This window comes from Scylla paramamosain, chromosome 4 (genome assembly GCF_035594125.1).
Source record: "Scylla paramamosain isolate STU-SP2022 chromosome 4, ASM3559412v1, whole genome shotgun sequence".
In the NCBI taxonomy this organism is placed as follows: domain Eukaryota; kingdom Metazoa; phylum Arthropoda; class Malacostraca; order Decapoda; family Portunidae; genus Scylla; species Scylla paramamosain.
The window spans coordinates 11,153,245-11,178,573 of record NC_087154.1 but is presented as its reverse complement, the minus strand read 5'-3'; the positions used below and the strand labels follow the sequence as shown (position 1 = coordinate 11,178,573).

The window sequence follows — 25,329 nt, the reverse complement described above, 5'->3', positions numbered from 1 at the left end:
TCTCTCTCTCTCTCTCTCTCTCTCTCTCTCTCTCTCTCTCTCTCTCTCTCTCTCTCTCTCTCTCTCTCTCTCTCTCTCTCTCTACATTGTAGTAATGATGTACTTTCTTCCCCATACAGATGCACAACATGGAAGCTCTGAGTCAGATATTCTTGGACTGCCAGCATTCAGTTTACTTCACAGCCCAAACTTATCAAGAAAATTATCACCTTATACTTAAAGGTATAGTGTCTAAGTTGTATAGAAATGAAGTTTAAAAAAGAACATTATAATTTTATAAGTGATGGCAGACCAGCAAAATGCTCATCCCCAAGTGTAAGGGCTTCAACATGACCTTCCTCCACTATTCATGGTGAAGTGAAATGCTTCCCTGGCTCATGATGACACTAGCTTTCATTTTGTGCTTTTTTGTTCATGATCCTTGTGGGCTTTCTCAAGATATAGTATGATGGTCATCTGTTCATACCAGTTTAGGTGGCACTTTGTGTTGCATCATGATACATTGTCTTACACCTAGATGTCAGATATAAGAATTTTGTATTTCCCTGACCAGTCATGCTATGTTGGAAAATTTTTAAACGTACTCTCTCTCTCTCTCTCTCTCTCTCTCTCTCTCTCTCTCTCTCTCTCTCTCTCTCTCTCTCTCTCTCTCTCTCTCTCTCTCTCTCTCTCTCTCTCTCTCTCTCTCTCTCTCAAGTACACAGGCAAGGAAAGAACAAAGGTAGTCTTTAGCACAAGTTTGCTTTAACAGTGTCTGATAACTGATTCAATTAAGACATGTCTCATGGCAATGTACACTGGCATGCTGGGACAATCTTCTTGTTCATGTCTAGAGAGAAGTGACAAGAGGTACATAGTGTTTAAAGTAAACCAATTGCTGGTATATGCAGGAGTGTGAAGTTGAATTTTAAATAATACAGCTCCAAGTCCAACTCAGGAATTTAAAAGTTACAACTCTGTCTCCAACTGCCTCCTCCTGCTTTTTGGTAGTACATTTGTGGATAGCATTCTGCAAGATCCAAATAAGGGATGTGTAACAATTGTCTACATATTAGTTTATGTAGAACCTCATGAAAAGTATATTAAAAAATCACATTAAATCAGTGTTTCAATAAAAAAAAATCCCAGATTGTATGCTTGAAATCAACTCTCATCAGAGTGAACATATAAGCCAATTCTTCCTGCATATTTGTGAGAATTCCTCATAAAACAACAGAACTGCTCCAGCAATGCACCCAAGAATTGATCCCGCAGAAGAGTTGGAGTCGGAGAAGATATTTTTATTGATGCCAGCTCCAACTCTGCCTCTAGCCAAAAGTATCCAATTCCTTGACATCAACTTCAACTCTGTGTATAGTGGTGAGGAAGGCCATATGTATATACTTGGGCCACAAAGTACTGTACTGTATTCTCAGGATAGTATGTATATTTGTATCTGACACCTGTTTAAAAAAAATTCTGTCAGAGATAGCTGTGACAGAAGACCCTCCATTTACTCATGTCTTTGCCCTCCAGCCTTGGATGGTATGATCCTCTCATTCTCTTCTCACTTGATCCCTGCACATTAATAAGGGTAAATAAATAGGACATTGGTTATACACCATTTTTATTGCTAGAGTGAACCAGGAAATTGTATGTTTCATTAAGTATATTTTACCCTAACAACTTACTGTAATGCTGAAATACCATTAAGCATATTCACAGTAATATTTAATATATATATGAGAGAGAAAAGTTATTTTTATTCTCTCCTTAGAGTGACTTCAAGGAATTTGTTGAAGAATTTACCAGACTGCTGAAGTGTGCCTTGCTCTATGGAGACAAGCAACCTGCTGTGGAGAGAACCCTCAGCTTTGTTGTCAAGTTTGCCACAGCAGAGAAGACTGAACAAAATGCAGGGAAAGGGAAAGACAGTGAAGACGAGGATGAAGAGGCTGATCCTTTTCTTGAAAACCTTATTGTATTTCTTTTAAAGGTAAAGAGAAAAAGAAAAAAATGTTCAAATAAAGTAGTGTACAGGCAAATCTTAATTTAAGAATGTTGACTATTTATTTTTAAATTAGAAATAGTGATTTCATCTTTTGTCTAAATTTACAAATAATGATGCAAAAAATATATTTTTATAAATATTTCAAATGTGTTGTTGATTATGTTGTTCACTTTACAAAACCATAAACATATCTCATTTTTAAAAAAGCAGTTCACCTATATTATTCATGTGGTTTGAATTTTTAAGGAAATGAAAAGAACAGTTAGTTAAAAAGAAAATGGAAGTCTGATTAAGGTGTAAATATATGGTGCCTGTAAGCATTTGGCTTCATGGAACAAACATGCTTACATATACCAAAGTGATCTCCCCAAAAATGGGGTCACCAAAAACAAGGCTTTCACCTTCACACTCATTTACACCATGAATGTACAAAATGAATAACAAGACTAAAGGATATTTTAAGAATGTAATTATTGAAACTTGTGTGACAACTTTCCCAGTGGAGTTCTTGGAAGGAACAAGGAGGTGGATGTGGATGTATGTAGTGATAGGCAGGTGGCATTTGTGAACCCTGTCATATGTTGCTTGTAATTTTGGGTGCATCTTTTCAGAATCATGAAGCAAACAATGCTGCAGTGAGGCTAAGAATCTGCCAGCTACTGAGCATGTTGCTGAGGCAGATGGGAGCCAAGGCAGCTATAGACAATGACTTATATGATCTCATTTATGACACAATGCTCCATCGCCTCCAAGACAAAATTCCAGGAGTTCGCAAGGAGGCTGTCTTGGCCCTCACTCGACTACAGGACCCTTACAACAAAGATTGTCCTGTTATAGAAGGTAATTTGAATATTTTTCTCATGCACATATGTCCTTTTTTTCTACCAGAAATATTCAGTGGCTTTAAAGTAATTTGTATTATGTACAGTGGTATCTCATGATTCAAACTTAATTGGTTCTTTTGGGCTGTTCAAATTGGGAATATTTGAATTGGGAAACAATTTATCCTATTCAAATTAATGTAAAAAAAATAATCCATTCCATTTAATTTTTATGGATTTATGTTGTGCCCTAAACATAGAATTGAGTGAAAATAACCTAAATTATTGAAAAAAAAGTAAAAGAAAGCATGAAGTACATTATATTTTGGTGTATAAGATGAATCATCCTAAAAAGATACAAAAAGTGGGTTGTCCTATATGTTAGATACAAAAACAATGACCTTAAAATTTTACATAAAATACCATTGTAAATAACAAGATATTGAAAGTTCCTGCCATCTTCTGTCTTGAAAACAGTTGTAGAGTACACAATTTTTATTTTGCCCAAAAATTTTTCTCTCTCTCTCTCTCTCTCTCTCTCTCTCTCTCTCTCTCTCTCTCTCTCTCTCTCTCTCTCTCTCTCTCTCTCTCTCTCTCTCTCTCTCTCTCTCTCTCTCTCTCTCTCTCTCTCTCTCTCTCTCTCTCTCTCTGTGAAAGTAATAATAATCCTGATAATTGCTAAATAGAATGAGACTGATAGAGAATGAAGACGGAATTATACAAGTGAGAAAGGATAAAGTGAAAATGACAGAATGAATGGGGGTGAGGGAGAGAGAGAGGGAGGTATCACTCCCTTATCCCCTTATCTCTGACAGATACAAGGGAGGGGAGGTGTCAGGGAGGGAGGTTTGAAACCAGACGAAAGAGGAAGGGAACAATACAGGACGTGTGGGGAAAGAGAGTAATACACAGCGCAAGGAAGTGGAGGAGAGAGAGAGAGAGAGAGAGAGAGAGAGAGAGAGAGAGAGAGAGAGAGAGAGGCGGGGGGGGGTCGAAAAGATAGAGGGGGGGAAGGAAAGGGGACTAACTGAGTGGCGTTGCTTGAACAGGTATTTGTTTTTGAATTGGAAGACTGCGTTTGAATTGAGGGAGAAAATTTGTTTGAATTGAAGGACGTTCGAATCACGAGGTATGATTGTATTTTAAATTTAAGAGGTGAAAGAGTGATACATTACATAAGTTTAGATATTCATTGATGTGACTAGGAAATATGGATACATGTAGATGGATATGATCTTTGTAATGTTTTATAGGGCAATATAACGTGGTAGCTCAGGTGGTAGTGTGTCTGACTCCAATGTAAGAAGTCCTGAATTTGGACCCTGGTTACAGCCAGGATTCTTTATGGAGCAACTCTCCACTCCTAGATTCACTCATCCTTAAAATGGGTGCTGGTCAGCTGTGACTAGGAATGTAAAGGTGACAGAAAAAGATATTTGCTTTCCTACTCCATATGTTAATGTTAGGGAAGGGTGGTTCCACTAACCCTACACAAACTCACAATTACATGTGGCATTCTAGAGAAAAGTAGGTGGAATGACAGTAGTATATGGAGGAACTAGTTGAAGCACTGAGTAAAGGAAAGGTGGATATGTGTTATCTTTTTTTTTTTTTTTTTTTTTTTTATGTAGGAAGGATACTGGCCAAGGGCAACAAAAATCTAATAAAAAAATGCCCACTGAAATGCCAGTCCCATAAAAGGGTCAAAGCAGTAGTCAAAAATTGGTGGATAAGTGTCTTGAAACCTCCCTCTTGAAGGAATTCAAGTCGTAGGAAGGTGGAAATACAGAAGCAGGCAGGGAGTTCCAGAGTTTACCAGAGAAAGGGATGAATGATTGAGAATACTGGTTAACTCTTGCGTTAGAAAGGTGGACAGAATAGGGGTGAGAGAAAGAAGAAAGTCTTGTGCAGCGAGGCCGTGGAAGGAGGGGGAGACATGCAGTTAGCAAGATCAGAAGAGCAGTTAGCATGAAAATAGCGGTAGAAGACAGCTAGATATGCAACATTGCGGCGGTGAGAGAGAGGCTGAAGACAGTCAGTTAGAGGAGAGGAGTTGATGAGACGAAAAGCTTTTGATTCCACCCTGTCTAGAAGAGCAGTATGAGTGGAACCCCCCCAGACATGTGAAGCATACTCCATACGTGCACGGATTAGGCCCTTGTACAGAGTTAGTAGCTGGGGGGATGAGAAAAACTGGCGGAGACGTCTCAGAACACCTAACTTCATAGAAGCTGTTTTAGCTAGAGATGAGATGTGAAGTTTCCAGTTCAGATTATAAGTAAAGGACAGACCAAGGATGTTCAGTGTAGAAGAGGGGGACAGTTGAGTGTCATTGAAGAAGAGGGGATAGTTGTCTGGAAGGTTGTGTCGAGTTGATAGATGGAGGAATTGAGTTTTTGAGGCATTGAACAATACCAAGTTTGCTCTGCCCCAATCAGAAATTTTAGAAAGATGAAAAGTCAGGCGTTCTGTGGCTTCCCTGCGTGATATGTTTACCTCCTGAAGGGTTGGACGTCTATGAAAAGATTTGGAAAAGTGCAGGGTGGTATCATCAGCGTAGGAGTGGATAGGACAAGAAGTTTGGTTTAGAAGATCATTAATGAATAATAAGAAGAGAGTGGGTGACAGGACAGAACCCTGAGGAACACCACTGTTAATAGATTTAGGAGAAGAACAGTGACCGTCTACCACAGCAGCAATAGAACGGTCAGAAAGGAAACTTGAGATGAAGTTACAGAGAGAAGGATAGAAACCATAGGAGGGTAGTTTGGAAATCAAAGCTTTGTGCCAGACTCTATCAAAGGCTTTTGATATGTCCAAGGCAACAGCAAAAGTTTCACCAAAATCTCTAAAAGAGGATGACCAAGACTCAGTAAGGAAAGCCAGAAAATCACCAGTAGAGCGGCCTTGACGGAACCCATACTGGCGATCAGATAGAAGGTTGTGAAGTGATAGATGTTTAAGAATCTTCCTGTTGAGGATAGATTCAAAAACTTTAGATAGGCGGGAAATTAAAGCAATAGGATGGTAGTTTGAGGGATTAGAGCGGTCACCCTTTTTAGGAACAGGTTGAATGTAGGCAAACTTCCAGCAAGAAGGAAAGGTAGATGTTGACAGACAGAGCTGAAAGAGTTTGACTAGGCAAGGTGCAAGCACGGAGGCACAGTTTCGGAGAACAATAGGAGGGACCCCATCAGGTCCATAAGCCTTCCGAGGGTTTAGGCCAGCGAGGGCATGGAAAACATCATTGCGAAGAATTTTGATAGGTGGCATGAAGTAGTCAGAGGGTGGAGGAGAGGGGGAACAAGCCCAGAATCGTCCAAGGTAGAGTTTTTAGCAAAGGTTTGAGCAAAGAGTTCAGCTTTAGAAATAGATGTGATAGCAGTGGTGCCATCTGGTTGAAGTAGAGGAGGGAAAGAAGAAGCAAAGTTATTGGAGATATTTTTGGCTAGATGCCAGAAACCACGAGGGGAGTTAGATCTTGAAAGGTTTTGACATTTTCTGTTAATGAAGGAGTTTTTGGCTAGTTGGAGAACAGACTTGGCATGGTTCCGGGCAGAAATATAAAGTGCATGAGATTCTGGTGATGGAAGGCTTAAGTACCTTTTGTGGGGCACCTCTCTATCATGTATAGCACGAGAACAAGCTGTGTTAAACCATGGTTTAGAAGGTTTAGGACGAGAAAGAGTGAGGAATGTACGCCTCCATGCCAGACACTATCACCTCTGTTATGCGCTCAGCACACAAAGACGGGTCTCTGACACGGAAGCAGTAGTCATTCCAAGGAAAATCAGCAAAATACCTCCTCAGGTCCCCCCAACTAGCAGAGGCAAAACGCCAGAGGCACCTTCGCTTAGGGGGATCCTGAGGAGGGATTGGAGTGATAGGACAAGATAAAGATATTAGATTGTGATCGGAGGAGCCCAACGGAGAAGAAAGGGTGACAGCATAAGCAGAAGGATTAGAGGTCAGGAAAAGGTCTGCAATATGTTATGTAAAGGTAGGGAGGTTGGGAAAAATTATTCTTATAAATATGAAACCCCTTTTAGTCAGACAGTAATAAAAGCTTGGATGGTGTTGGTGTACTGATGTCTGAGAAATGGATCAATGAGATTATGCATGAGAATAAGGTGAGTGGTGAGATGATATCTAAACTGGCTTTAGATGAGCGTGGCTAATGTTCCACAGCCTGGCATGAATTAAAATCAGAGGACATGCTTTGGTTGGAAGATTAGAAGAGAAGATTTGTAGTTTAGTAATGTCTTTAATGGGCATGTGGTTATCACAGTCCTGCAGTATGAGGGAACACTTTAGATGTATCTTGGCCAAGAGGTGATGTGGAGATAATGCCTAGAGAAGACCTTTTATTTGACTTAGTCCGGAATAGTTTAGCAAAATAAAGGCTATATTTCTCTAGAATGAATTCATGGAAGGTGAAGAATGAGATGATGAGGAAGACAATTTGTAGAATATTTTTAGATGTGTAGAGGAACATCCAGCTACAGTTTGTAGTACAGAAGAATAATAAAGCTCTAAAAGCAAGTCTGGGAATCACAGACTCAGCATGTTGCTGGGCAATAGGTTCACTAAGATGTAGGATGACTTGATGGTGAGATGAAGTTAATCTTGTGGAAGAAAAAAAAAAAGAATCTTTTGGTAAGTGAAGAACAATGAAAAATGGGGAACTGTATTTGAAAGTTTACATGTTACAGCAAGACCCATAAGCACCCTCTGGATAGGTGATATGATAGAGAAGATAGAAGCAAGGTTTTCAGGAATGGTGAGAGGTGGAGATAGGGATAGTGTATGTGAGCAATGATGAAAGAAAGTGCCATTTGGTCATGCAGCCGTCACATAGAAATGCTTCAAAAGAAAAATAAAAATAAAATAAAAAAAACTACTGTAGTTTATTAACCCTTTCCTTCCGGCGCTTAAATTATTTTCCCGTTTTGTATGACGGCTAAAAATGGTAAACCTAGAAATTGTCAGAAAATTGTTTGAATAGTAATAATTATTTTCTCTTTGTTATTCTGAATACAATGATATACTTTGTAGCTCGATGTGACCTCTGAAAGTTGAGTTTATGCCTTATAAAGGATTCCTCCTCCTCCTGCTGTGTGATCCGTCATCCAGAAACAGCCCGGAGAGCGATGACGCCGCGCGCACACACACTCTCTCTCTCTCTCTCTCTCTCTCTCTCTCTCTCTCTCTCTCTCTCTCTCTCTCTCTCTCTCTCTCTCTCTCTCTCTCTCTCTCTCTCTCTCTCTCTCTCTCTCTCTCTCTCTCTCTCTCTCTCTCTCTCTCTCTCTCTCTCTCATCTTGGAGGGGAAATTGTACACTTCCAATGAGAGAGAGAGAGAGAGAGAGAGAGAGAGAGAGAGAGAGAGAGAGAGAGATTTCATCCCTTTTCACATCAAGTTTCAGGCAAATAACATTCTCTCTCTTTCTCTCTCTCTCTCTCTCTCTCTGACAAGTTACCTTCTACCATTTTATTATAAAATCGAAGATAATGAAAAAATTAACAATAAAGAATGATAGGTATCATCTCTCTGTTCTGATAAAACAGGTGGATCCTGTAAATCATTTTCCGAGTCCCCACTAATGTCTTCGCTTTCTTCAGCTTCTTCTTCTAAATATTCACTGTCACTGTCTTCAAACTCAGAAGCACTGCTAAATACATATGTTGTGTCCTGCTCCATGGTGAGTTATGATCTGAGATCCTTGGCTCTTATCAGGATGTCTCTTCACACTTATGATGGTGCTTTCCACCCGGCGAGTGCTTTCCACCCGGCAGGTCGCTGGGGTTGCCAAGTGTCGCCCGGAGAAAGGGAAAATAGCTTAGTTACCGCTAAATTTCCAGAGCTAGTGACAACACTACATGTGGAAACATGCCAGACACTTCCACTCACACCATCTGACTCGAGAAAACCGCGCTTGGACCTCAAAATTGAGGCGCGAAAATTCTTGATTACCGGTATGATCGCCGTTGCTACGGACGCATTTTTGCAATCGTATATATACGATTGCCGGAAGGAAAGGGTTAATGATAGAGTTTGAATGGGATAGGAAAGGTTGATAGATGATAGAACCAGTTGCTGATCCATGGTCCTTGTGTGATGTTGAACTTGTAAATAATTTTTTGTGTGCAGTCATGAGATCAATTAAAGTTACTTGTCTGTTTGGTCACAGAGATCATGAAAGCAGCTGGGATTTTTAACTTAATGTCTGATTTCATAAATGCTATTGTAGAACTAAAGTCTGGCAGTTAATAAAAGATTAAAACTGTGAATGCATATAGAGGAAATGATAATGCCTTGAATTTGCTCCTATTTCAGGTAATAAAAGATAGTGGAGTTGTGGAAGAGTTTCTAAAGAGGAATTAGTTGAGGTGACAGTTTGATAATATGATATTCACCGTGTGACAGATGTGAAAAAATCTACATTACAAAGACCACTTGGTTCATTTCACATTAACTCAACATTGAGCTCAAAGTTGAGAATCAAGCCTATACCATTCAATACAAACTAGCTAAGGACCTAAAGCTAAAATTCTCCATCTCTGACACCTCATCCTGTACAAAGAGACTGCCAGAACATGCAGCCAGGCAAACTGGCATTAGGTGAACAATACATTCTAACATGTAAACAGTCTTAATGATGGTGATAATGATAAAGTTAAAAGAAATTCTATTAATATATTTTCAGCTTATTGCTTTCATCTGTGTAAGGATCCCAACTATGATGTTCGTCGTGCTGTGCTGAATAATATTGCCGTCACTTACCAAACCCTGCCTGCCATCCTGGACCGCACCAGAGACGTCAGGGAGCTGGTGCGCTGTCAGGTATATTTGTCATTTGCTTTTCATAAATGTGAAAACATAATAGTGCATGCAGTAGAATTTTGTTTAGATGTACTTGATAGTGTGTGAGAAATGCCTTGACAAACCAGAATTCCGTAGTTATGAATGGTGAGTGCAGTGTTTTCTGTACACTAATCACTCTCCAACTAGGGGAGGTTATGCTCATGAAAATTACTGTGGTTGATGACTCAGCATTTGTTAGTTATCTATGCAAATCATATAATTACTGTCTAATTTACAACTCAAGTGCTGGTTGGAGTCACTGTCTTGCATGACAGATGTCAGAATGGTCTGGTCTAAATCAAACATACATTATAGTGAAAATTAATATTTTTCAAATTTTCTAGGCATACACAGTGATCTCCCAGAAGATCCACTTGAAGTCCTTGACCATTGCCCAGCGTGTGAGGCTCCTCTCTGAGGGTCTGAAGGATCGTCATGAAATGGTGCGGAATTGCGTGAAGAAAAAGTTGATTCCATCATGGCTGCGCCTGTTGGGTGGCAATGTGTTGGATCTCCTCACCTGTCTGGATGTTGAGGCATCAGTCAAGGAGGCAGAGCTCGTCCTCAAAACCATATTCGAGCTTATACCTTTCCCTGACCTTGTTAAAAACATTGGACTGACAAAGCAGCAGCGACTGATCAGCCCAAATGAGCTGCAGCCAGAGTCTGCCCTCCTCTGGAGATGTCTTGCTCAGCACCTGAGGTAAGGACACCGATGGCTGATAAATGATATGTGGTAAATAGGAAATTGCATTTCCCACTACATAAGTTAGTGTTAATGACAGCTGTTATCAGTGTTTTTTTAATTTGATTTATTTATTTATTTATTTTATTACTTTATTTTTTTTTTTCATTTTTTATTTATTGTTTTTATTTACTTATTTATTTATTTATTTATTTTTATTTTTATTTATTTATTTATTTATTTTTTTTTTTTCAACTTACACTGATGTTTCTTCCTGAGTTCTATGGAGTAGCCATGGGAGAAGAGTCTCAACTTGTTCTTCACTCAAGGACACTCAAACTATTCCCTTTTACAGAAGTTCATTCATTTACCACACAACATCTGTCCCAGTACACCTTGTCATCTTGCTCACCCATTCTAAGTGGTCAGATCACTTTAGAACGGCTTCTCAACCTTTTTCAAGCTTGACCATCCTAAAGCTGGTTCAATGCAGTTGAGATCCCCCTTATCTCTGTGCCTCCCACTCAACCCCCTCCCCAACTGTGTCACCATAGATAGATAGATAGAATCAGATAGATGAATAGATAGCCCTTGGCTAGGCATAATAGCTGCATCTCCTTTATACTAATAGCCAGTGAGTCCGTGATTTTTAAATTTTTTTCCTTCCTGTCATATGCTCATGCCCCCCCCTGGAAGAGTGTCTGTGCCCCCTCATTTGAGAACCACTATCTTAAAACAGTGGTTCTCAACCACGGTAGGTGCAGACACTCCCTGGGGGGGGCGTGATCACAGGATGAGAGGGAAAAAAATCACGAAAAATCAGACTCACTGGCTGTTAGTACAAAGGATATGCAGCTGTTATGGCTAGCCATCTATCTGTCTATCTATCTATCTATCTATCTGTCTATCTATCTATCTATCTATCTATCTATCTATCTATCTATCTATCTATCTATCTGTCTGTCTGTCTGTCTGTCTGTCTGTCTATCTATCTGTCTATCTATCTATCTATCTATCTATCTATCAGTCTGTCTGTCTGTCTATGATGACATAGTTGGGGAGGGGGTTGAGTGGGTGGTGCAGGGAGGAGGGTCGCCCCAACTGCACTGAACCAGCTTTGGGGGGCCCAGCTTGCTGTGTTTTACTATATCCACCACTCAAAAACTTGTTTTTCCTCTCCTAGACATATGAACTCTACATCTGTGCTTGATCATCATCTTTTCCTCACATTCTGCATGCACCATTCATGTAATTGATTTCTCTGTATGGATCTAAATCTTTGACTACTCTTCATGCTAAGTTACACTTACACAACTTTACATTTGGCTCTTTCCATTGTATGCCTGAAAATCTCACTAAAATAACTACTTACTGTTTTTTTTTTTTTTTTTTTTTTTTTTTTTTTTTTTTTTTTCCTGCATGCATGTGTTCTCAGGCTCATTAGGAGGTGATGGAGGAAAATACTCTTATCTTTCATGGCAAAGGTGTGTACAATGCAGCTCTCAGTATGCTCAGGACAGTCCGTCTAGTTTACCATGGGACTCCAATTCCTCTCTCATCATCATAATTATTTACCCTAACATTGACTAAACTGAACCAATGAAACCATGATTCACCTCACCAATAATCACTTTAAACACCATACTAAATAACACAATTGGAATACCAAAAGACCATAACCCTCAGATACCCACAGTACCATAGTTCCTTTGCAGGCAGCTTTCATGGGTCATCTTGATAACATTGTCCTTGAGAAAGTGTGTAACAAATTGGTTGTATGGCAGTGTGTCATGTTTCAAAGGTGTAAGTTGTGGATGGGAAATTATTAGATTGAATTTGAGCTTATTTTTTGCAAGGATGTAGTGTCATGTATTTAGATGAATGGAATACAAGAGGACATGAGGCATAAGGTAGAGGTACCTAGCACATTTAGGTTTGTCACATAAACATAAATCAGCATAATCAGAGTCTGCATATAACGAGAACTAGGTATGCATGTGGTGCTTCTAAATGAGTGTTTTTTTTTTTTTTTTAGGGAGGAAGGTGCTGAAGAGGCACTAGAGGAGATTCTTCCTGACCTCACTCAGTTCTGCTCCTACTTGAATGACTTTGTATTGACGGATGTTATGGCGGGGGAAGATGAGCAGGATGCAGCCATCCAGGTCATGGAAAGGGAGTTCATTACAAACCAACTCATATCCATCATTCTTGTGTATGACCTGTCAGATGAGGTAAGATATTATTGCTATTATTATTTGTATGTTTGTGTATTTAACTGTATTTTATTTTGACTTGTTGAGAGGCTGAAGAAGAAGATAGTAAGATCAAGCATGAAAGATGTGAACTTGCACCACATAAGGGATGAGTAAATAGTATGAAGATTGGCACTGGAGCATAGTAGAATGATTGCGCATGACAGAAGTAAGTGGAGAGCAATTGTGAGTGCATAAGGAATGACACATCCTTGCTACTTCTGAGGGAGCTGCCATGCATTGATTGTCTCACAGTTGGCCATGGTAGGGAATGATACTTGCTATGAAGGAGCCTTCCCAACCAGAATGTCCAAGCTGTGCGGCTGATCCCTGTAAAGTGAGGGCAGGATTAGTTCCTCTTCTCCACTGGGGACCAAGGGGACAAGAAAGTGATGTGAATGAGTGTGAATATTGAAGTCGTGTGGCTTGTCTTGGTGCCAATACCCTGCCATTTTGTGGGAGACTGCTTTGGCATATGTATGTATTTATTTATTTTATTTTTTATTTATTTATTTTTATTTGCTAATTTATTTTATCCATATTATTTGCATATTTGTTTATTTTTATTTTATTTTAATTATTTTTATAGTTTTATTTTATTTATTCATTATTTATTTTTTATTTTTTATTTTCTCCACCTGACTGAGGTGCCCTATAAAAGGGGACGGCTTTGACAAGATATCTGCTTAATTCTTTGTGCCATTGTAAGATTACAAATGCAGAAGTTCCCAGTTTTCTCCCATAGTTCCCCTTAGTGGTGATTTACGAACTCACAGGAAATACAGTGGTATTATTCTTCTATCTAGGCCAGAGTGCGTGGCCAGACTTTTATTCCCTACCTCAGAGGGAAATAATATTACTTACTCTCTTTTACTTTTATACATTTACTCTTTATGTATTGATGGTTCATATTTTAGTATTTCTTCTTGCATTTATGCTTTCAACTGGCATAAAAGATGTAAAGAATCTTAAGATAACATTATTGGAATCTTGTAATGAAAATCCACCTGAACACCAAGCTGTCATCCCTGTAAATGAGGGTACACAAAACAAATTACACACATGTATCTCCAAATACTCCCTAAGACTCAGTTAAGAATTATCTTTGTCCCTAACCAGTATGGGATGAATAAGAATAATTTTGTATAAATTTATAGAAATAAATAATTTCATAAGATCAAATTAATGATCTTCAAAGTTGATTCTACAGCAAGACATCTCTGATGTAACAACTTGTGATGTTTTCCATCTCATGGTTTCATGTTTGCCATTTGTGTTACAAAAATCCTTTCACACAATACTGATCTCAGAAATACATGTATATTTAATTTGAAATATCAAAGTAAAAAGTTATTTTATGCTCTGGTGCATTTTTGTTATGCTTTTATCACTAAAGATACTTGGTATGTTCAGATTTGGCAAAGTTGCATTTAGTGACCTGAATCAGGTGCTGCCCATATTCTTGATTTGGATACCATGTTCTCACATTTTATAGATGTATTCTCAAGTAGCAGTCACACCAGAGCCCATCCCTACTAAGTCCAGTCCGTAAAGCCCATAATTAATTTGCTTTGGTAGGCTGGACGCCGATCCCTGGACCAAATGGTGCGAAACCTGCTTGTATCTGACAAGATTGGAGAGTCCCTGGTCAAAGGCCTTGTGGAAATCTTCAGCAAGCTTCACCCACTCAGCACCAGGATCAACCAATTAGCTGAAATAATTTCTGAGATACGAGAACCACTCTGCAAGACTGTTGAGGTACCAATGAGTGAAGAGGAAGAGAGGAAGAAAAAACTAAAGGTTTGACATCACTGATAATACCATTGTGCATGCTCATACTTACACATCTTGCCGTGTGTGTGTGTGTGTGTGTGTGTGTGTGTGTGTGTGTGTGTGTGTGTGTGTGTGTGTGTGTGTGTGTGTGTGTGTGTGTTTGTTTGTTTGTTTGTTTGTTTGTTTAAATATCAAGCCTACTTTAATTGGTCTACCGAAAGTGTCAGTTCCTGAAGAGGAAAATCTCAAGAACTGTTTATAAAAGTGTCTTGAAATCTATCTCTTGAAAATGTTTAAGGCATAGCAAGAAGGAAGTATAGAAGCAGGCAGGTTGTTCAAGGATTTATCAGTTGAATGGATGAAAGATTGAGAATATTGGTTAAATCTTGCATTAGGGAGGTGGACAGAATAGGGTTGAAAGTAGAAAATTTTGAGACTATAGCAGGAGGAGGACGCTTGCAGATAACAAGACTGGAAGAGCAGTTAATGTGAAAGGAGCAATATAGGACAGCAAGAGAAGCAACCTTATGGTAAAGAGAAAGAAGCTAAAGACAGTTAGTTAGAGGAGAGGGAGTTGATGATACAATATGCTTTTTATACTGTCCTGTTTCAGAGAACCATGTGAATGAAACCCTCTTCATATGTGTGAAGTATACTCTATATATGGGTGGATAAGGCTCTTGTATGGAAGCAGCTGATGGGATGAGGGAAAATGGCAGAGATGGCTCAAAATGCTTAACTTCTTAGAAACAGCATTAGCAAGAAATGGAATGAGCAGTTCTTTGGACATTGGCACCTCACTGTTTATATATATATATATATATATATATATATATATATATATATATATATATATATATATATATATATATATATATATATATATATATATATATATATATATATATATATATATATATATATATATATATATATATATATATATATATATATATATATATATATATATATATATATATATATATATATATATATATGTATATATATATGTATGTATATATATGTATATATATGTATATGTATATATATATATATATATATATATATATATATATATATATATATATATATATATATATATATATATATATATATATATATATATATATATATATATATATCATAGGAAGGAGGAAATATAGAAGTAGGTAGGTAGTTCCAGAGTTTTCCAGAAAAGGGATGAATGTTTGAGAATACTGGTTAACTCTTGCATTAGAGAGGTGGGTAAAATTGGGATGAGAAAAAGTAGAAAGTTGTATGTAGTGAGGCCACGAGAAGAGGAGAGGCATGCAGTTATGATCTGGCATCTCTAAACTGGTGGCTAGAGTGGAGTCACGCAGGAATTTCCCCTTTGAACACTTGTCACATTTCCAGAGCCCGTGATGCATAATCTCTGTTAATTATGTTGTTACGACCACAAATCCCAGCCCCTTCATCAAGCTGCCACACCTGGACTATCTTGCTTGAGCCACCTCCTATGTGGACTCAGTGACTCCTGCACCCTTTTCACCACAGTTGTAACTTCAGGTCACACTAAGTTGAGGTTGCCAGACTGTTTTACCAACCCACAAACAAGGGAAATACTCCAACAACACTTAATACCCACAGCTGCAGAAGAATTGACACCCATGTCTAGGAAAAACAGTTAGAAATACAAATACCACATATATAATCGAGTATAATATCCTGTTGGGCTTCCACCCACCATGACGGTCCTCCCACTGCCCAACAGTGTTACAGACTCAAGCCAAGTAGTATCGTTTACTGCCTCCTGGACGACAGGCCTTGTCAGGAACTGAGGAGGGAGTAAAGTTCACTGCACGGCTAATTACTTAGGTCCTCTGCAGCAGAACTGCATCAGCCCACAGTAGCATTTTAAGACAAACAGGGTCACAAACAAGAGACACCAGAAACTACAGCAAAAACAGTGCCCACAAACACACAGGAGGGTCAGTCACCTCTCACTGCACCAGCTCGACCTGTTCTTTCACACAGGCAAGGAATTACTTCCCTGTATGTAGTGTGTAATTCACAACTACCCTTACTGGCAGGCTACTATGGAAACTCCTAGTCTATATAAGTAGGTCAGGGCATATGGCCAGTAATGATTCATTAATCTGGCTAACTGTGTGACATACACACATACAGACACACTTCAAAAACAGACATACACACTTCACAGACACACATTTTCAAAAACTCTGTTGACTAAACAAAGGGGGCTAGATGAATACTGATTGTTTCTTTGTCAAAGGCAACTCTTCTGCTGTAAACTGTGAGACTCAAACTGACTGAACAAAGGGAAATAAAGTAAATTAATTGGGGAAGGAGAGTGTCTGGGCACAGAAATTCTTATGGTATGTTTATGGCAGTGAGTGGCCACTTTTAATCGCACATCTAGGTAACACTACAAATTACACCAAAACTACCTAGTGCTCTCTCTCTCTCTCTCTCTCTCTCTCTCTCTCTCTCTCTCTCTCTCTCTCTCTCTCTCTCTCTCTCTCTCTCTCTCTCTCTCTCTCTCTCTCTCTCTCTCTCTCTCTCTCTCTCTCTCTCTCTCTCTCTCTCTCTCTCTCTCTCTCTCTCTCTCTCTCTCTCTGGATAGAGCGAATTTTCGTCTTTAGTGACACATATTTCCACCATATGTGTTCATTGTATAGAGTACTGTACAGCAAACCCTTGATAAGCCAAACTAATTGGTGGGAGATGCCTGACAGTTTATCAGAAAATTTAGTTTATAAGATGGTCAGGATAGCACCTTATAAACCAACTGAGGGTTGATAAGATGATGTGTTTGGTATCATGTATGTTTAAAATGGATGGCTTTTCATATGTTTTTTACTGTAGATCTTTAGTGGTACACTGCTTATTTAATGTACTGTAATATAAATATTAAGGTAGATCAAATAAAAGCATTTTTGACTATTGCACTCAACAAACAAGGAAGAGATGCTGTGTTGCCCTCTTGGGAAGTGTTGCTATGAGATGAAGGAAGAGGAAGCCAAGTGACATACCACCACACTACACCAGAGCTCACCACAACCACCACTACTGTATTGCACTGTATGCTATACTGAACTGTAATTATTCAACACTTTACACTAAATGAACACACACTAATGTTATTTTAACACTACGCTTTACATTAAACACTTAAACCTACTTACTGTACACTGTGCACTTTCTTTACCTGTTGTCAGATGCGGCAAAAATTTGTTCTGGGGCTTTGGTGTAATTTGTAGTGAGTATGAGGAAGTACTGGATAGGATCATTAAGGATGTTGAAGCAGCTGACACATTGTTGGAGGTCTCTGAATCTTACTACCGCTTCTTGCTGGCTTGAAGGTTGGGTGATTGGGTAGCCTTGAATTATTCAGAGATTTTCTGCTGGACTTTCCTAGCCTGCTGTTGTTTCATCAAAAAGTTGTGAACTATGCAGAACATCTCATAACTCAGCCAGAGGTCCACCAACTCTGTCAGCTAGGGCCGGCAGTGTGTCAGTCGCAGCAATCCCTGCTGCAATTGATGGTCCAGGTGCTGCTGCTGCTTCCACTTCTTCCTGTTCCACAAGTGGGTTGGTTGAAGTCAGCTCTTGCAGTTTCATCTTCTGTTTGATGATGGTAACCAGGCAGTCCAGCATCCTCTTCTACCCAATCCTCCAGCTCGTCTACAGGAATAGAACCCTGTCTAGCTGCAGCCAACATTTCAGCTGCCCATGGTGCCTCAAACTCCTTCAAAATCATGAGGCTGAGTTTAAGTTTTGGGGTTTTCAAAAGTTTGCACCAGACATTCTTAAGTGTGGAGGAAGGCACTGCTTTCCAAGCCTCTACCCAGTTATAAATTGCACCCTTGATCTTATATTTCTTGAAATTGTGAAGCATTTTCTTCCCATTGTTGTCCTCATAGCCTTCCTCATCCATCCCATCCTCCATGTTGACAAGGTACTGCTGCAGGTAGGGGTTGTGGTAGGCTCATTTTGCACTCAACCACTTGGTCCATATGTTGAATTAGGGCAATTGTGTTTGGTGGCAGGAACAAAACTTCAATTTTTTTCATCCTTGCTGTAGAGCTCCACTATTGATGGGTGTGCTGGAGCATTGTCCATTAGCAGGACAGCCTTGAGCCTGTCACTGGTAATGCCATACACTTTCTGGTGTTGATGAATGGCTGGGTCAAAAATATTATGGAACCAATCATGCACAACATCCTGAGTAAACCACACTGAAGCACTGCTGTGGTACACTACAAGCAGTTTGTCCATTAAATCCTTGAGTGCCCTTGGCTTAGCACTCTTACTAACAACAACAAGCTTCAGTCTGTGGGACCTGTCAGCATTAGCACAGGCCTTAATTGACAGCCTGTCCTTCACAAATTTCCTGCAAGGAGTACTGCTTATCTGAATGGAAACCTGGGTGTTCTTGAGCAGAGACCTCCAATATAACCCATTTTCATCGGTGTTGTACATTTGAAAGTTTTGGTAACACTCCATCTCCCTCAACTTGGGAAACCTGTCCACAAATGGATCCACAGCAACTGGCATTAGCGCTAAGCAGTTCCCCAGTGATGTCTTTGTTTACTATGCCATGGTACTGTCAAACTGGTATAGCCAACCATCACTACACTTAAAGTTGGTGTGGCCGAGGTGCTCAGCAAGTCTGTACATGTATATCCATGCCATGGACTGGTATACCTGGTCTCTCTGGATATGCCATTTATAAACAGCTTCATTAAGATTATCCATGAGAAGCTGTCTCTTCCAGTACAGCTTACTTTTCTTCCCACTTTCTATTCCCCTCATTATTTCCTTCATCTTCTTGGCCTTGATAATATCATGAAGCATTGTTTTCTTCAGGTCATACTTGTCCATCAATTGAGCATGTGACATGCCCTTCTCGTGGTCCTGAATTATCTCAAACTTATGATGAACAGAGAGAATCTTCTTTTCCCCCTTTCTTAATGAAGCAGGAGATATTGATGGAGTCTTGTGAGATGGGGTTGGAGTTCAGGAAGACATTGTAGATGTATGTATCACTGCAAGTGTGTGAGAGAGAGAGAGAGAGAGAGAGAGAGAGAGAGAGAGAGAGAGAGAGAGAGAGAGAGAGAGAGCACACAAATGAAGTATTGCACTCTGTGATAACTAGCCACGCATTGAGCTCTGTTTGGTCGGCCCAGCCTGGGCCTGCACCAGTGGTCGGCTTACCTGAGGGATACACACTTTGTCACCGGCATGTTTGGTCGGCTTTCAAACTTGTTAGATTAACCAGATGTGTGGTCAGTTTAATGAGGGGAGTTCAGTTGGCATGAAGGGGTTGGTTTGCCTGAAGTTCGGTTTATTGAGGGTTTACTGTAATTTACTATAATTGAAAGAATAATCCAGGATCTTTGGGGTGAAAGACTGAGCTGGTGGGGACATTTGGTAAAAATCTGCAAATATTGAATCGTGAATACGTGAGGGAACACTGTATAATGTGAATGATTATCAGTAAAAGTAAGCCAATTTCTTAATAAGAAAATATAATATGTTAAACCACTCAATCACGAGCGGCATTACTGACCACCCAGCCTGACTTGTACCATGTTACAGTGCTACACACACACACACACACACACACACACTGAGATTTAGCATAGTGGTTAGTGCATTTGACTCACAACTGAGGGGCCAGGGTTCGATCCCCTGGGTGGATGGAGATTATTTGGGTGTGTCTCCTTTAACATGTAGCCCCTGTTCACCTAGCAGTGAGTAGGTATGGGATGTGGATGGGAGTAGGTATGGGATTGACCTTGTCCTGGTTTGTTGTGTGTGAGTGGTCTTGGTCCAACCCAAAGATAGGTCTAATGGTCAGTATGAGCTCCAAGCTCTTCCCATGGGGGAGGGAGGGAGGGAGGGAGGGAGGGAGGGAGGGAGGGAGGGAGGGAGGGAGGGAGGGAGGGAGGGAGAGAGGGAGGGAGGAAGGGAGAGAGAGAGAGAGAGAGAGAGAGAGAGAGAGAGAGAGAGAGAGAGAGAGAGAGAGAGAGAGAGAGAGAGAGAGAGAGAGACCTAGCCTTCAGGTCAAATATGTTGGACCATAGCAAGATCAGTAAAGCAGTTATTGTGAAAGTAATAGAAGATAGCAAGAGATGGAACATTGTGATGATGAGAGAGGCTTAAGACAGTTAATTAGAGGAGAGGAGTTAAGATTAAGTGGTCTTGATTCCACTCTGTTTAAAAGAGCGATATGAGTGAAACCCTCCATACATGCAAAGTGTACTCATTGCATGGACAGATAAGGCTCCAGTACAGAGTTAGCAGCTGGGGGTATGAGAAAAACTGGCTGAGATGACTCAGAATGCCTAACTTCATAGAAGCTGTTTTAGTTAGACATGTAATGTGAAGAGCAGGACAGTTCATTGGCCCCTGTACAGAGTTAGCAGCTGGGAGTTTGAGAAAAACTGCCAGAGATGACTCAGAATGCCTAATTTTGTAGAAGCTGTTTTAGTTGGACATGAAATGTGAAGAGTGGGACAGTTCATTGCCATTGAAGAAGAAGGGATAGTTTCTGGAAGGTTGTGTTGAGTTGATAGATGGTGGAATTGAGTTTTAAGGCACTGAACATTACTAAATTTGCTCTATAACAATAAAAAATTTTAGTGGGACCAGAAGTCAAGCATTATGTGGCTTTCTTGCATGAGCTGTTTAATTCCTGAAGAGTTGGAATTCTATGAAAAGGCATAGAAAAGTGCAGGGTGGTATCATCAACATAGGAGTAGATAAGACAAGAAGCTTTGTTTAGAAGATCATTGATGAATAATAGGAATAGTGGGTGAGAAGATAGAACCCTAAGGAACACCACCATTGATAGACTTAGGAGAAAAACAGTGACCATCTACCACAGCAACAATAAAATGGTCAGAAAGGAAACTTGAGATGGATTTACAGAGAGGATAGAAACCATAGTAGGGTAGTTTGGAAATCAAAGCTTTGTGCCAGACTATCAGAATCTTTTGAAATGTCTAAGGCAACGGCAAAGGTTTCACCAAAATCCCTAAAAGAGGATGACCAGGACTCATTAAGTAAAGCCAGATCACCACTAGAGTGGCCTTGACAGAAGCTATACTGGCAATCAGACAGAAGGTTGTGAAGTGATAAATGTTTAAGAATCTTCCTGTTGATAAATTCAAAATCTTTAGAGTGGCAGGAAATTAGAACATTAGAATGGTAGTTTGAGCAAACCTCCAGCAAGAAGGAAAGGTAGATGTTGATAGATAGAATTGAAAGAGTTTGACTAAGCAAGATGCAAGCACGGAGGCACAGTTTTGGAAAACAATAGGCAGGACCACATCAGGTCCATAAGCCTTTCAAGGGCTAAGACCAGCAAGGACACAAAACATGATTGTAAAGGATCTTATTAGGTATCACAAAATAGTCAGAGAGTGGAGGAGAGAGAGGAGCAAGCCCTGAATCATACAAAGGAGAGTGTTTAGTAAAGCAGTCATTTCCCTAGTGGAAGTGTCTTTGTCATTAGCTGTGCTAAGACTTTTGACCTAGTCTTAGTAGTCATGCAGGTTTAGTTATGCACAGTGTATGATCAAAATGTGGCATTTTTTCCTCCTTATGACATGTTTCTTAGGCAAAACTTGCTTGGACTGCGTGGTGCCAAATTTTAACTTACTGCCAGCAAAATTTCAAAATTCATGGCAACTCTTACACTAGTCTCGGAATCCCCATCTGAGGAGGGGACCACAAATGTCCCCAGGTTGGGCTACCCTTCTGACGACGACCCGAAGTGTCTTGACACCCCTGTCAACTTTTTCTTCATTAACTTCTGCAACAGTGGACCCTACACGATCAATATTATTGTGCAATATAGTGACTCATTTTTATTGTGCAATAAAATATCAAACTCTTTTTGATGTCTTCAATATATTGTGTCATTCTTCAATACCGCCCCTTCATTGTCAATAATATTGTACAATACGGAATATTGCGCAATAATATTGATCGTGTAGGGTCAGCTTTACACTAGTCTCGGAATCCCCATCTGAGGAGGGGACCACAAATGTCCCCAGGTTGGGCTACCCTTCTGACGACGACCCGAAGTGTCTTGACACCCCTGTCAACTTTTTCTTCATTAACTTCTGCAACATTCACAGTCTTAGATCTAATTTTCAATCTGTATAACATCATCTCTCCTCTTCTAAACCTCATCTTCTTTTCCTCACTGAAACTCAGGTGTTTGAGGCAACTGACATGAGCCCCTTTTCTGTTCCCTCCTACTTTCTGTATCCTCATTTTTTATCCAAAGCTGGATGTTGCGTTTATGCGCGCAACAATCTAACCTGCTCTCGTGTCCACGCTCTTGAATCTTCCGAGTTTTCCACCATCTGGCTACGACTACAGAGTCACTCAAACTAAATTTATCTGTGCTGTATATCTCTCACCTAACTCCTCTGACTATGAGGAATTCTTTGACTACTTTGGTAACTTTGACTAACTTTGCCTCTGCTAGTTGGGGGGACCTGAGGAGGTATTTTGCTGATTTTCCTTGGAATGACTACTGCTTCTGTGTCAGAGACCTGTCTTTGTGTGCTGAGCGCATAACAGAGGTGATAGTGTCTGGCATGGAGGTGTACATTCCTCACTCTTTTTCTCCACCTAAACCTTCCAAACCTTGGTTCAACACAGCTTGTTCTCGTGCTATACATGATAGAGAGGTGGCCCACAAAAGGTACTTGAGCCTTCCATCACCAGAATCTCATGCACTTTATATTTCTGCCCGGAACCATGCCAAGTCTGTTCTCCAACTAGCCAAAAATTCCTTCATTAACAAAGTGTCAAAATCTTTCAAGATCTAATTCCTCTCATGACTTCTGGCATCTAGCCAAAAATATCTCTGCTTCTTCTTTCCCTCCTTTATTTCAACCAGATGGCACCACTGCTATTACATCTATTTCTAAACTTGAATTCTTTGCTCAAACCTTTGCTAAAAATTATACCTTGGACGATTCTGGGCTTGTTCCTCCCTCTCCTCCACCCTCTGACTACTTCATGCTACCTACTAAAATTCTTCGCAATTATGTTTTCCATGCCCTCTCTGGCCTAAACCCTCAGAAGGCTTATGGACCTGATGGGTTCCCTCCTATTGTCCTCCGTCTGTCAACATCTACCTTTCCTTCTTGCTGGAAGTTTGCCTACATTTAGCATGTTCCTAAAAAGGGTGACCGTTCAAATCCCTCAAACTACCGTCCTATTGCTTTAATTTCCTGCCTATCTAAAGTTTTTGAATCTATCCTCAACAGAAAGATTCTTAAACATATATCACTTCACAACTTTCTGTCTGATTGCCAGTATAGGTTCCATCAAGGCTGCTCTACTGGTGATCTGGCTTTCCTTACTGAGTCTTTTAGAGATTTTGGTGAAGCTTTTGCTGTTGCCTTGGACATATCAAAAGCTTTTGATAGAGTCTGGCACAAAGCTTTGGTTTCCAAACTATCCTCCTACAGTTTCTATCCTTTCCTCTGTAACTTCATCTCTTGTTTCCTTTCTGACCATTTCTATTGCTGCTGCTGTGGGAGACGGTCACTGTTCTTCTAAATCTATTAGTGTTCTTTAGGGTTCTGTCCTGTCACCCACTCTTCTTATTTTTCATCCATGACCTAAACCAAACTTCTTGTCCTATCCACTCCTATGCTGATGATACCATCCTTAACTTTTCCATGTCTTTTCATAGACATCCAACCCTTCAGGAAGTAAACATTTCATGCAGGGAAGCCACAGAATGCTTGACTTCTGATCTTTCTAAAATTTCTGATTGGGGCAGAGCAATGCCTCAAAAACTCAATTTCTCCTTCTACCAACTCAACACAACCTTCCAGACAATTATCCCCTCTTCTTCAATGACACTCAACTGTCCCCTCTTCTATACTGAACATCCTTGGTCTGTCCTTTACGTATAATCTGTACTGGAAACTTCACATCTCATCTCTAGCTAAAACAGTTTCTATGAAGTTAGGCATTCTGAGACATCTCCACCAGTTTTTCTCACTCCCCCAGCTGCTAACTCTGTACAAAGGCTTAATCTGTCCATGTATGAAGTATGCTTCACTTGCCTTGGGGGGTTCCACTCATACTGCTCTTCTAGACAGGGTGGAATCAGAAGCTTTTTGTCTCATCAGCTCCTTTCCTGTTACTGACTGTCTTCAGCCTCTTTTTCATTGCCACAATGTTGCATCTCCAGCTGTCTTCTACCACTGTTTTCATGCTATTTGCTCTTCTGATCTTTCTAACTGCATGCCTCCCCTCCTCCTGTGGCCTCGCTGCACAAGAATTTCTTCTTTCTCTCACCCCTATTCTGTCCACCTCTCTAATACAAGACTTAACCAGTATTCTCAGTCATTCATCCCTTTCTCTGGTAAACTCTGGAACTCCCTGTCTGCTTCTGTATTTCCACATTCCTATGACTTGAATTCCTTCAAGAGAGAGAGGTTTCAAGACACTTATCCTTCAATTTTTGACTACTGCTTTGGACCCTTTTCTGGGACTGGCATCTCAGTGGGCTTTTTTTATTTATTGGATTTTTGTTGCCCTTGGCCTGTGCCCCTCCTACATAAAAAAAAAAGAATGGCCCCAAGCACAATTCCATCTTGCAGATAGACTGCTCGTATCTTGAAATGCTCATAACTGGGATACTTGCTGTATATTCATACAAGGTGTCCTGTGAAACAAGTCACTTGTTCACAAATTTGAAAGACGAAGTCATTCTAAGTTGTAAATATTCTATGGTCAAATACTCCGTGCTGTACAAGTTACAAGACATTTAGACATGAATGCACTAAGAGTTGGTAATGGGGAGGGAGGGGTGTTAGTTACATATCAAGATTTTTTGTAAATAAAGATGAAATTAAATTCAAGAATGCAGTGCATTGGAGCAATTAAAAGCTAAAGT

The 25,329-nt window shown here is 40.0% G+C and overlaps 1 protein-coding gene across 1 annotated transcript in view; it reads left to right on the top strand.

Annotated features, from left to right (window-relative positions):
• Nucleotides 1-25,329, top strand: part of LOC135100111 (condensin complex subunit 3-like) — a 58,959-nt gene that overhangs the window by 2,400 nt on the left and 31,230 nt on the right. The window contains exons 2-7 of the mRNA XM_064003072.1: nt 1,757-1,975; nt 2,602-2,830; nt 9,517-9,653; nt 10,019-10,377; nt 12,395-12,590; nt 14,190-14,411. Coding sequence (XP_063859142.1) covers nt 1,757-1,975; nt 2,602-2,830; nt 9,517-9,653; nt 10,019-10,377; nt 12,395-12,590; nt 14,190-14,411 — 1,362 coding nt within the window. The remainder of the gene's footprint in view (nt 1-1,756; nt 1,976-2,601; nt 2,831-9,516; nt 9,654-10,018; nt 10,378-12,394; nt 12,591-14,189; nt 14,412-25,329) is intronic.